General features: G+C 34.4%; 1 protein-coding gene across 2 annotated transcripts; it reads right to left on the reverse strand.

The window, feature by feature from the left end:
- Positions 1 to 436: 436 nt before the first annotated feature.
- Positions 437 to 12,963, reverse strand: LOC128235079 (RISC-loading complex subunit tarbp2-like). 2 transcript variants are annotated; one of them, XM_052949798.1, is made up of 8 exons: positions 12,848 to 12,963; positions 9,389 to 9,557; positions 5,222 to 5,333; positions 4,782 to 4,951; positions 3,889 to 4,016; positions 2,945 to 3,037; positions 2,048 to 2,213; positions 437 to 1,876 (listed from the first exon to the last, which is right to left on the reverse strand). In XM_052949798.1, the coding sequence occupies exons 1-8, from the start codon at positions 12,848 to 12,850 to the stop codon at positions 1,740 to 1,742; spliced, it is 978 nt and encodes a 325-aa protein (XP_052805758.1). In that variant the 5' UTR covers positions 12,851 to 12,963; the 3' UTR covers positions 437 to 1,739. The 2 variants fall into 2 exon arrangements, with proteins under 2 accessions (XP_052805758.1, XP_052805767.1); XM_052949807.1 differs by lacking the exon at positions 2,945 to 3,037.
- Between the last annotated feature and the right edge of the window lie 1,316 nt (positions 12,964 to 14,279).

The raw sequence follows: 14,279 nt of genomic DNA on the forward strand, positions 1-14,279 counted from the left end.
GAACATATAAGCAATGTGCAATTTTGAGAGTTTAAGGCATTGTGAACATTTCAATGAAATGAATAGAACTTGCTTTAAACTTTCAAATTTAAACTATCAATAATATATCAGTGTTGTTTCATCTCTCACCAGTCTAGGAACAGGGTCTGGCTTTTGATTGGGAAAATTTCCTCATTTGGACTTAAATTGGGAATTCAGATTTTGTCTGGAACTGAACAAACTGTCCCTTTTTTATGAAGAGTATATTGTGGCTTTGTTTTTCACTTGTAACAAAAAGTATGTTTAAACATTGGTAATGGGGTCAAACTTCGGCCAAAGATTGGTCAGAAAAAATAAACACTGAATATTATTTGACAAATATAAAGAAAAAAATGAATATTTTCTGCATTCATTCCATAAGAAAAATCCAATTTTCAAAACAAAACAAATCTTGTAAAATTCAAAACGTTCAATTTTTACGAGACATATTTCATAACTATTTCATTACAGCACATATAAACATTACTGAACATGCAATACAAAATGAAGGAATGCAAAAACTACCCACAAATTGCCATAACAAACAATGAAATTTTCCTGCAAGAATATATGAGAATTATTTTCAAACATTGAGTCTGATTCTATACAAACCGTACATATAGTTGTATAACCATTAAATGAATGTTTCGATTTTTTCTTGCAAGAAATTTTCAATGTCACAACATCAAAAAAGAAATAGTATTTACAATTATTCACATTATCTTAACCATATTTGGTTTAAAATAACTCAACCAAATAATTAAATCAACACTTTTTTTATTTCGAAGTATATGTTATGACTTCCAAATATTTTAAACATGAACTGTTCTTTTGGAGCTTTAAAAAAATAAAACAATAATTTTACCAAATTGGTAACATTTCTATAAATAACCCAACATAATTAATACACACTATACTGAGGCATTAAAACGTATAGGATTCGACTTGACCTTTGACACGACATGAGATTCAGTTTTCAAGGTCATTTGACAGTGTTCAGTCATAAAGAATACAAACTACTGTTCATACTCTGTAACTGTTAGCACCAAACACTCAAACTCAAGCAGAAACAACATTCATATGAATATTTCTTCCTACAAAAAAGCAATGGTTAAAACTAATAGTTGATGATCCAAAAAATGATTTCCTCATTCTGTGGTTTTGAAAGCAGACTTAGTTGTTTGATGTAGTTTTGTCTCATAAAATCTTATTGAATGAACAATCCTGAAATGCAATGTTTAGATGCCAGAGAATGGAAAGGTCCACTGCAATTTCACATTAATAATTTTCACATGAATTTGATCATATTTGGCAATATACCTCAAAATTGAAGACATTTGAAAAAGCATTTTTTGCACCAAGATACATGTAGCTTACAATTAAACAGTTAAAAGGGTAAAAACTCTGATTTCCATTTAAAAGCATTGCTTTATTTTAAAAAATCCCTGAAAATGACTATTTAACACTACTACCCGGTAAATCAATTCACTATTACACAAATCTTGAAAACTTTTCAATTGTACAGTTAGACAATCATGCATTTCAATATGAACATGCATTGTTTAAATTATGTTTTGACTACTACATAGCTAACTATTTGGGGAAACATTAAACAGAACATGTATGCAGGGGGTCAGGGAATATTTTGTAAAACGATCAATTCACTTCCTATCCGAGGCTATTTGTAAAAGTGAGGCTATATGTCATCCTGGTGGTCAACCCTACGACTTGGTCATCAGTTTCAGATACTGCAGGGAATTGTGGGCCGCGTTGGCATGCGCCTCATCAACTGTCGGTCCTGTCCCGTGACAAACCGCCACCGGCATCGTGGACAGTTGGATCAGACACTGGTGCATGCCTGCAAGTGGAGAGACAAGTCTAGTTAAAGGTCAATTAGCTACAGTATCGATGTAATTAAATATAAAACATTTCTATGTGATAACTTGAGACATGAAAAATATATATGTATGTTTGTTTTAATAGATGCCTTGTATCTACAACTCTAACATACATGAACATGATGACTTACCATAAGCACTCAGCTCGGGTATATCAGTGTACACAACCTCGAATCTCTGAGCCTCGGCAATTTCCTGCAGCATCTGGCAATAGTTTGTGGCTGGTGCATTCAGAGGCTTTCCCTGAAGATTCTTCAGCTGCTTGGTACTCTTCTTGGTCACATTCTGGTAAAATTTCTGAAAAATAAATAGACAATAAATTATCTGAATTCGTAAAATTCATGAATCAAAATTATCCAAAAAAATTCAAATGTTACTTTTTAAATTTTTGTCATCTTTTTTTAATAAGTACCTGTATAATCTCATAAACTATCATTTGGTATAATAAGTATTATGATGTTGTGAATAATATGGTTATCAGGATTTTTTATTATTTCTGTTTTGTATCTTAAATATATCATTCATTAATAAGTTGATGAATAGCGTTTATAATTGTGATAATCACTCATTTGAACACTATTTCTTCTAATTGCATTCAATTCAATTCTGTTTTTTTGGAAACATGGATACAATTCACTTTATCTCCCTCTACTTTGGGCCATCTGTTTGTGCTGACCATAATTTTACAGCATACCTCAATGTCTTTGTTGTGTTTTGGGGTGAGTACTGGCACCTCGACTCTCCCCTCCTCCAGAGCTATGTATTAATCCCCCACCCCATGTAACACACCTGAATCTCTTTTTTCTTTTTGGGGTTGAGAACTGGTACCTTAACACTCCCACCGTTGAGATCTATTTGTTCTGTTTTGGGATGAGAAGCGGCACATTGGCTCTCCCCTCCTTCAAAGCTGTTTATTAATCCTCCACCCCCTGATGTGACATACCTTATCTTTTTGCTCTCCCCTAAAGAGCTGCATCTTTGTCACACACACACACACACACACACAAACATTTCCCGACGTAACATACCTGAATCTCTTTGTTCTGTTTTGGGGTGAGAACCGGCACCTTAACTCTCCCCTCCTTGAGAGCTGTGTATGAGGCCTTTAGCGGTTCCACACTCTGTGGGACAGGAAAGGAATGGATTTTAGTTCATCACCCCAAAGCAAAACTGCATACAGGGGAAAAAAAAACAAGAATGTGCTTAAAAACCATACTCAAAACAAAGTTGTTCATGCTCATTGTACTTTAGAAAAGACTTCAGCATTCTACATAGACAGTTCCCAAAACAGTGTCATATTGATTGCAAAGAGATTGGTCAACAAAAAGACATGGTCTGAATAGTTCAAAGTCACACACATATAAGTTAAGGTTTATTCATGGCCATGCCAGGACAGATGGACAACATTACATGTAGCATACAAGATTAAGCCATATTATATGGAAAAAACATATTAAAGCCATATTGAAGGGAAAAACAAGATTAAGCAATATTAAAGGGAAAAAACATATTTAGCCATATTATATGTAAAAACACATTTAAGCCATATTTAATATATGGAAAAAACATATTAAAGCAATTTCGAAGGGAAAAAACAAATCTAAGCATTATTGAAGGGAAAAAACATTTTTAAGCCATATTATATGGAAAAACATATTTAAGCCATAACGTAGGGAAAAAACATATTTAAGCCAAATTGAAGGGTAAAAACATATTTAAGCCAAATTGAAGGGTAAAAACATATTGAAGCCATTTTGAAGGGAAATTACATATTTAAGCCATTTTGAAGGGAAATTGATATTTAAGCCATTTCAAAGGGAAAAAGCATATTTAATCCAAACCAAAGGAAAAGACATACCATTTCCTCCTTCCTCCTCATGTCCGTGATTAAACATGGCAGCCCATATTACTCCTTTCACAGAAAGACATATTTCAAGCACTATCCTAGGGGGGGACATATTGTAAGCCTTACCAGAGGGATTTCCTCCTCTTCTTCTTCCTCAATGACTGCATTCCCTCCTTCCTCCACAAGACCGCGGATGTGGTTTAACATGTTCTGCGATGCAATACGCTTTGCAGACTTCTTTGATCTTGCAGAACCTGCATGTACACAAATGAGTATATTAAAACATCATATAAGGTGTCAGTCATAACCAAAACTTATGCTGTTTACCTGTTCTACACCTTTAAAGATGCAACATATAACATACAAGTACTAAAGCAACTTAAATAAGCTTGGCTATAAGATATTTGAATGGAGACTTATTTGAACAATTCTATTTATGTTTGGTCTTTTAAACCAGGGCTTTCATTAAAGGAAGTTCGGAAGTATATTACTCCCTAGAAATAGGTTAAAACTTCCAAACTTAATTCCTTGGAAGTACAAAAACTTACATAATTTTGAATTAAACTTCAAAAGATGAAAGGTTGAAAGTTCAAAATATCAAAACCTGGTGTGAATAAAAAAAATTATGGTCACAATTCCATCAGACTTGAATAAAAATGAATGATTATAACATAAATCTGTAGATTTGGCAAGATATCGCTGCATGTTATTTGAGTTTTTAAACATACTTGTTTAAAAATAGTAGAAAGAATAATTGTAATCAGGAGACTTAAACTTCCAAATTACAGTGAAAAACTTCCAATATTGATGGACAGGAAGTACATACTTCCGGTTTCAGATTCTTAATGGAAGCCCTGTAAACAAAATCCAAAACACATATTTCATTTCAATTTTAGGGTCATTAAAAATGGACAATAAACATCACTCAAACTATCTAGTTTAAGAAACCCATCTAACCAGTCAACGAGTTTTCAGTTTGGTAAAAGCTAGAATTTTTTGTGATATCTGCCCTAACTTACCTTTTTCCTGGATTTTCCCCAGTTTCACAGTACAAACAAACTCCCTAGCATGGGGCGGGCCCTGCTCGCTGGTAAACTCATAGATGGGGGGTTTCATCAGTTTCTTCTGAGTGAGTTCTTGAAGCTCTCCAACCGGGTTACCGACCCCATCGCCTTCCACAGGAGCTGGGCTGGAATATATAAATTTGGTATGTCAATGATTCTAAGTACATTGTATGCTGTCATTTACAGTACTGTAATCATACTAGAGTTTAAATATTGACCAGCACAGTAACTTTACTAACTTTGTCTCTACATGATGATGTGGACGCCGGAGTTGGTTGGTAACAAGTGGGTTACATGAATGAGTTAATTTTTTTTTTACATGCAATGTACTTCCCTGTTTATAAGAACAACCTTTGTGTTATTTTCTGAACTACAATTTTTAATTCTTCACTTACACACTTGTGGCCGAGGCATCTCCAGAACCGTTCTGCCCTGGGGTGGCGATACCATGGATCTGGTTGAGGGCGTTCTGGGCAGCACAATGCTTTGCCTTCTTCTTGCTGGAACCTGTCAAATTGAAATTACATGTAGGAAAAAATTAGCATACTACCGTCAAACCTGTATTGAGTGGCCACCATTGGGAAACGGTCAAATTGGCTGCTTAAGACAGGTGGTCACTTAATCCAGGTTGGAGATTGCTTTGTTTAAACTGAAGTCTATCATATATATACCTTTTAAATGACGATTGACTTGCACTTGACTTCAATGATAATGTTTTCTAACCATCTTATTCTTAACCACCACCTCAAACCACCAAAATTATCATCATCATTAAAGAAGTTGAAGTGTGGATAAATAACTTAATTCCAAAATTATAAGTAGGATACAGTATATACATGTTTTTCATACATGTACAGAATTGATGGCGAAAAAAGAAAATGAATTCACAAATATCAGTTTTTACTACTAAACACTGCAAAGCCTAGCAAAGTCAGTTTTATTTTTATTTATTTTTATGAGTTTTATATATTTAGTTGGAAAAATGTATAATTTATTGCAAATATTGTGTTAAATTTGTGAAATTACATTACTTCAAGATTGCAAAGTCCAGCAAAGTCTAGCAAAGCCTACCAAAACCTAGCAAAGTCAAGCAAAGTCAGTTTTATTTTTATGTGTTTTATATACTTTGGTTTTCAACGTCTAGCAAAGTCAATAATTGTGTAGCAAAGCCAAGCAAAGTCAAGCAAAGTCAGTTTTATTTTTATGTGTTTTATATACTTTGGTTTTCAACGTCTAGCAAAGTCAATAATCGTGTAGCAAAGCCAAGCAAAGTCAAGCAAAGTTTACCAAAGTCAAGCAAAGTCAGTTGTATTTTTATTTTTATATGGAATTAAATTATTTTAAATAAGCTTTTGTTTATGTTAACTGCTTTTAATGCATTTAATGATGTATGGGTCATTACTTTAAGAACGTGTAGCAATGTACAAATAATGTAGAAATACAAACTTGCTTATGTTCTCGCTGTGCATTAAAACACAGAAATTTCACAGGAAGTTTGACCAGTGCTCCAGCTAGGCCTAAATAGCAGGGTGGGGCACAGGCCATAAACAACATCCGGCCGCTGTCCAGTTTTCGGCCACTCAATACATTCACACCTCCACCAACCCGTCCACAGCCAATGAGAATATTCACACCTCTTACATAATGTGCCCTGTATTCCTTGGCCAATGAAAATATTCCGTCCCGTCCCGCTCACTCCGCCTCCTATTAGGTTAAGCCAATCAAAATAATTCATCGACATTATTCAACATGTAACTGACTTAGCTCTAATTTCTTTGACTTTGCTAGACTCAGGTAGTGTATCATGCACATATGCCTTATTCTCTTTATCATAAAATCATATATTCAACAAAGACATCTTTTTGTATTTTAATATTACTTATGCGTGTTAATTCATTGACTTTGTTCAAAATAAAACTGACTTTGATTGACATTGCTTGACTTTGCTATAATTTGCCTGACCTTGCTTGAATTAGATATTGTATCATGCAAGTATTTTCGTTCTCATAAGTCTTATATTCAACAAAGACATCCTTTTGTATTAAAATATTACTTAAAAATGTTAATATATTGACTTTGTTAGGAATATATCTGACTTTGCTAGGCTTTGCTAGACTATGCTTCGGCTCGACCGTGCTCAACGTAGATTGAATTTGATATTGTAGCATGCAAGTATGCCTAATGTTCGTTCCCATAACAATTACTCAATAAAGACAACTTTTTTTAGATTTAAATCTTACTTATGAGTGTTAATTCATTGACTTTGTTCAAAATATCCCTGACTTTGCTAGAATTTGCTTGACCTTGCTCGACGTAGCTTGAATTAGAAATTGTATCGGGCAAGTATGCCTAATTTTCGATCTCATAAAGTCATTTATTCAACAAAGACATCCTTTTGTATTTGAATATTACTTCTGAGTGTTAATATATTGACTTTGTTCAGAATAAATCTGAATTTGCTAGGCTTTGCTAGACCTTGCTCGACGTAACTTGAATTTGATATTGTAGCATGCAAGTATGCCAAATTTTCGTTCCAATAACGTCAATTATTCAACAAAGATATCCTTTTGTATTTTGTATTTGAATATTACTTCTTAGTGTTAATATATTGACTTTGTTCAGAATAAATCGGACTTTGTTCAGAATATATCTGACTTTGCTAGGCTTTGCTAGGCTTTGCTAGACTTTGCTTTGGCTCGACCTTGCTCGACGTAGCTTGAATTAGATATTGTAGCATGCATGTATGCATATTTTTTGATCTCATAAGAACAATTATCCAACAAAGACATCTTTTTTTAACATTTAAATCTTACTTATGAGTGTTAATTCATTGACTAGGTTCAAAATATCTCTGACTTTGCTAGACTTTGCTAGACGTAGCTTGGATTAGAAATTGTTATCGTGAAAGTACCGTAATTCACCTTAGAGTTCGGACACCTTAAATTAATTATTTTTTTCGCTGTCCGAATATATAGAAAATTACCATTTTTACATATTATTTACATGTTTGTTTAACCTGCCTTTTTTCTTCATGTTTGCATTTTACCAGTTATTAATTTATCCGTAGTAATAAATGGTCATAAACTTATTTATTACGCCCATAAGTGTAAATCCTTCATCAAGTTAATTAAAACACCATTTTATACATGAATTGAACTGAATAGACACATTCTATCGGCTTCAGATCAAAGAGTCACACTGTGTGACGTCACATAACTTACAGTTATACCCACGAGGATCTCGTGGAGAGCATGGACATTGCTATGCAGGATTAATGTATAACTGTATGATTATTGCTTCATACAGTCTATAAGTGTGGTACAAGTTTGAAAGTTTATTGGCAGATCGTTTTACAAACATGTCATGTCTATGTTTTCTTAATCCCTTGATTGCCCTTGTTGTTTCTTTAATCCTCCAATAAATATATCACACTTCCTTTTCAACAGGCAATAAATCGTTTAGGATGGGTTACTGTAAGTAACTAATTAACTTGTCACAGTGGTGTATACAGTTAGGTAATCTAGCCAGGCATTGTAAAGATAAAAATCAATAATCTTCATCTGTGAAACTTGGAAACTGTGAAAGTTATGATTGATGTCCTTTGGGTGTCCGAAAATTAGGTACGCAAAATAAATTATTTTGAAAAATAATTATGGGTGTCCGAATATTTAGAGTGTCCGAACTCTTAGGTGAATTACGGTATACGGTATTTTATTTCTCATAAAGTCATTTATTCAACAAAGACATCTTTTTGTATTTTAATATTACTTATGCGTGTTAAGCCATTGACTTCGTACAAAATAAAACTGACGTTGCTTCAATTTACTCGACTTTGCTTGACTCAGATATTGTTTCATGCAGATATCATGCAAATATGCCTTATTCTCGTTCACAATATGCCATTAATACGACAAAGTCATCTTTTTGGGATTAAATAACGATTATAAGTCCTACTAAACTTTATAATTTTGTTAAAAAAAAACATGACTTTGCTAGACTTTGCTTGACTTTGCTAGGCTTTGCAGTGTTTAGTAGGACCGGTTTTTATAACCTCAAAAAGTTCTTTAAGAGCCAAACACTTGTGATCTGTTTTACTTTTACCCATGGTCAAAATTAAAAAGGAAATCACACAAAATGTAAGTGTTTGTTTGTTAAAATAGAGATCTGTGTACACTGAAAATGAATACAAATCATAAATTGTTTTGTCCCTTCAAGTGACAATTCGAACTGTGAATTCATAATAATGGGTGTTCCTTGACAGTATTTGATCATAAACTCCGCAATAAATGATGTTTATTCAAGAATCTATTCCTTAATGGTGTTAATTCTGATCAAAACATTCGCTTCTGTGTTAGAAGAATAATTCCTTGATGGGTTAACAAGTGGGGCAATCGTGTTATGTAAATTTTTTTTATGCATTTTGATTGGTTGATCATATTTTTTAGTATACTTTTTAAAGCGAAGTCTTTGCATTTTATATTTTATCTAACTAGTTGAACAGCACAATATATATATACTATATTGGTTATTGCAATATTTATAAAGACTATATCTGATTAAACCTTTGCCACTGCTGATGATCTCGCCAACAGTGACCCTCATGATAAACGTTGGCTCATGCACGGCCCCCTCGTTAGCAATGAGATCATACTGCGGAGTAATGCCTCGCTTGGTACACAGCTCCTGAAGATAGCTGATGGGTGTTTTTCCCGGTGGGATTGCTGACATCGTCTAAAATAAACAATAGTTGAAATATGGTAAAATCTTTGAAACCTAACACATTTGAGTCCAAAATCTGGCGTTGCTGGTAATTTCAGTCTACAGCATATTTATCCTTAAAAACACCTTGACTGGAAAGATATGAAATCAAAACAGGCAGCACATTTTTTCCTCATAAATGCATATCAAACAGCGTTTTACATAAAAGTTTAAGCACAGTGCAACTAATTCTGGCAGTAAGTTTACTGTATCATTTTATTTAAGATTGTAAATTTTGTTTCCATTTTTTGTGAAAAGTATACTTTTTGGGATTGGGAATGGGGCAAAATTTCAGCTACATTTTCAGTAGAAAAAACACACACCATTGAACCCCTAGGTTGAAATTCAAGTGTCTAACCACTAAACTGCTGAATTTTAATTAATGTCATAAGAAAACATTAGCCCCAGGCACATTCCGTGGTCACTAATCAAATGCAGTAGCATACCTCAGACACACTATCAAATTATACAGGCCATATGTAAAATGCTATACATTTATTATTAATGGTTACAGAGTTTAATTTTCTATTTATCCCCCTAATTACAATTCTCAAATTATACATATTTTCCCAAAAAACTCACAATCTGTGGGCAATTTTTTTGTATATTTTTTAACTCTTATCACGCTCTTATTACATGAATGCTTAAGTTTAGGAATGGCAACGAGTACCCGAGTACTCGAGTACTCGATCGAACGTCCGATTACTCGAGTACACGGATTTTTTTTTAAATCTATAAAAAACACCAAATACACGATTTACAGACAAAATATCAGATCTGTTTAGTTGCCAAGAGGACAATTTACGGTCCCACTAATCCCCGCTGTGTACACAATTGACCTCAATCAATTAGTTGACAGTTGTTGTAATAGTTGCAATCGGTCAACAAAGGACCCCTATTTCAAATTAGCACTGATATCAATTAGCGAAGTTTTGATAGCGGTACTTTCACCTACACATTCTATTGTATACCAATTAGAAACCTTTCACCAAACAATGGACGCTAACGAGCGAAACAGTATCGACTGACGAGAATTGATTTCTTAATGGGCGTATTTTTGCAATGATTATCACAATTGATTGGTTGATATTTTAAATCAAGAATTATGAATATTAATGAGGTAAACAACAATTACACAGTACGAAAAACTACCATTTAAAAAAAATTGTAGAGTCAGGGCCCTCGCTCTATTTCGGGGGAAGGGGCCCACAGCCTTTTTGAGGGGGAATTTTCGCGTCGTTTTCCCAAAATAGGGGAATTTGTATTATAGGGAAATTTGTATTAATAGTTAACTACAAAGGTTTCAAACAAACATTATACATTTAAAACAATCTTTAATCACTGAGTTACATTGCAAACAACTTCACATCAATTCAATCACTTCAACAGTCAACTTAGAATTTAACCATTCTATCTTTTTTCTACCGAAGTAGGCAATGGCTTCGTTCAATTGTTCATCAGTCAAACATTCCTCTCCAATGCTGACGACCCTCATAAGCTCTTCAATCGTCTTCTGGGACATGGAAGCCCTAAGTGGCGTACACAGCCTATTCATTAACGAGAAAACTCTCTCGACCACTGCTGTTGAGGTCGTGATCAAAGCCCCGACCAACATTAGATACCCCATGGCTGGGTAGTCCTGCTTGATTCCGACATCCTTCTGAATCTCCATCAGCATGAAGTTAGGGTCAGCTATCTGTTCAGGAGTAGCCTTTCTCCTGAAATTAATACATCATTAGTATAAATTAATTTTAATCATTTAATTACTATAATATTCAAGTTAATTTTGGCAAGCCAACATTTAGTTGTAATACCATTATATCGCACTAACATATGATTATCGTACACTCAAACGTACCGTAGAATCTTCTGTTGGTGACACGGACACTGGTTCGGACGCAATCTCGGAAGATTTCCTTTCTGAATCCTGCTTGCTAGCATCCTTATGGTCGATCTGCGATCCGGATGATGCGAGAGCGTGCTGCCTCAAAAGAACGTCAATCATCTTACATGAAAACGCCGTTTGTTTCGTTAACTTTTTTCGATATGATTTCGAATTGTGCGACATTTTTCACAAACGAAGTAAACAACGGAATGAATTAGTGCGCATGCGCATTGGCAAGGGAACTAACACAGTTAGATACAACGCTACTTATTATTCGAGTTACTTCCCCTAGGGCACAATGGCTCGTAGTTTAAAAATTTGACGATCTTTTTGCATTTTTTAAACCATTTTTTAGGGGAAATTTTCAGCTCTGAAGGGGGAAAAAAGATACTTTTTCGAGGGGGGACGGCAGCCGAATTTCGGCGGTAATTTTGGACGATCGAGGGCCCTGAGAGTAAACAACTGAACAACTGAACTTCGTATTGAATTTCGTTCACTTTTTTTATGTATGCTATTAATTTTCGTTCATTGTAATTTTGATTGTTGTTCATTTCTGCAGTGCATACTTGTATAAGATAAAATGAATAAGACAAATTAAAAGCCTGAAACAACATTTGTTTTCTTTTTATATTATTTTTTTGCTAAAATACGTAATGAAAGTTTACTTTAAAGGTGAAAATGACCAATAATACGACCAACGCACAATATACGTCATTAACGATACATGTATACACAATCTTGTCTTCGTGAACACATATTCAATTTTTCTGAGTAATCGAGTACCCGAGTACTCGATCGAACGATCGTCCGAGTACTCGAGTATTAATGTTTCTACTCGTTGCCATCCCTACTTAAGTTGGTTCATGCGCTTACACTGGACTTTACACCTGTAACCCATTGAAGGCAATCAGTAAATTCACAATTTTAGACATTTCGACACTATTTATAAAATAATTGATAAAAAAACACTGGCTACACTCATGCATGACTAATTTCCTTCGCCCATACATGTAAATGTCAACGGGCTAGATGTATGAAGCCAGATCATGGCTCGAACCGGAGACCCCCGGGCAATTGTCCTTTGTCTATACATGTTATTGTCAGCAGGATACAGAAGTATGAAGCCAGACCATAGCCTGAACCCGAGAAATTACGCTGACAAGATGAATGCTCCAGGCAGCTCACAAACTTTCTCAATGACAATGTAGTAACGATGCTTTGACATATAAACACACCCACCCTCGCGAAATAACATTGCAAAATTAAAGGCATTGACATGTGACTGGAATATGTTCCTTTCTGATGTCCGTTTGACGAACAAATTTGCATGCATTATGAAGACCGTCAATAAAACAATTACATAAAAATACTACTATACCATTTAGTACTTGGTTGGAGTGTAAAACAGGGAAAAATCCAGAAATTTGTTCTTTGTCTCCTAAATTTATTCACGGAAGTAAATCAATATTATAGACGCATGCATATGAGATAGACAAAACGGTCAAAAGTGAAATGGTGTTGATGTGGTTGGGGTGAAGAGAGAAAGGTCACCGTGAATTGATAAAGGCGGTATGAATGGTGAGCGTCATATAATAAATTATGCCGGAACGGTATCTAAGTGGATGTCATTACAAGTCAGCTTTAAGGAAAGGGCACATTATTGTAATATTATGTTCTGAATAGCAAACATATTCCTTATGAATATCAACTTTCATTTGTTTTGCATTATAAATCAGCAGCAGCAAGAGCATTGGTGATTTTGAGGACGTTAATTGTACGACTTTACCCTCATTCATTTTTCTAGAACAGCTTGTTTACATAAAAGAAAACTAGGGTACTTCGTGATATCGATGCTCACTGTTGCAGTTGTATATGTTGCTAGTTGTGGGATACTGTTAAGAGTAAATATTGCATAATAGTCCAAATATTGCTTGATCTTCGTATATTTTATTCATAATTTGACTTCTGTGGTAATTTCTTACACTAATGACCTATAACTGGTTACGAGACATACACCAATGCGTAGGCCCAATTAATATGTGGTAGTGTTTAACGTAAATTTATATTTAAGGATGCTTAATGTTGTACATCTAAAAAAGGTAATAGGTGGCAGTTCTGGGCACTTTCAAGCCTGTTTTTAGTCTTATATGATATTTATCTTACCAAAAAAGTACCGCGAATATTAATTAGTTAGCTAGATAATTATCGCGAAAATTAAGTGGTTAATACGAAACAATTCGCAAACGTCAACAGGTTATCTTATGGCATTTATATGCCACCATAGTTAAGATCGAGCTCTTTTTGGAAAACTTAATACTAATAGAATTTTATGTTTGGGTAATGTATGCCCATGTTGCTATAATCCAATGAGAGCAAGAATTGATATGTACAACTTTGGAATACAACCGACACGTTAACATAGTTTATATAAATATATTTATACATTTTTGCTGCATTTTACTATGCACTTCAGGCTCAACTGTGTCGTTTCTCGGAATTGCGCTGACCGCCATACCAACAAGACTACATAAATCTTATAGCTACCCAAAAGGACCGGGAAACTGAGCGGTAATATTTTTTATAGGACGGGTAGAATTTCAACTTATTTTTAGAAGCGTTATTATTTAGGGCTATATTCACTTTTTCAGTGTTGTCATATTACTTTAATAACTAATATGAATAGTGACGGTTCATGATATTCCCATGAGCCAAACAATTCAGGTATGTGGGGTTCGGGGGCTTTTGGACATATATGCATGTGTCATTTTGGCGATTTGTTTGTGAATGGACTCAGTTTATTACTGTAAATT

Source organism: Mya arenaria, chromosome 1 (assembly GCF_026914265.1).
Source record: "Mya arenaria isolate MELC-2E11 chromosome 1, ASM2691426v1".
NCBI classification, from domain to species: Eukaryota; Metazoa; Mollusca; class Bivalvia; order Myida; family Myidae; genus Mya; species Mya arenaria.

Bases quoted from the DNA above. Each gene is read 5' to 3' on its own strand.
- LOC128235079 (XM_052949798.1), bottom strand. The intron at 5,334-9,388 runs GTTTAATCAGAT...TCAATTTGACAG, and splicing joins GATCATCAGCAGTGGCAAAG to GTTCCAGCAAGAAGAAGGCA. The intron at 2,214-2,944 runs GTATGTTACGTC...TTTATTTTTCAG, and splicing joins AACAGAACAAAGAGATTCAG to AAATTTTACCAGAATGTGAC.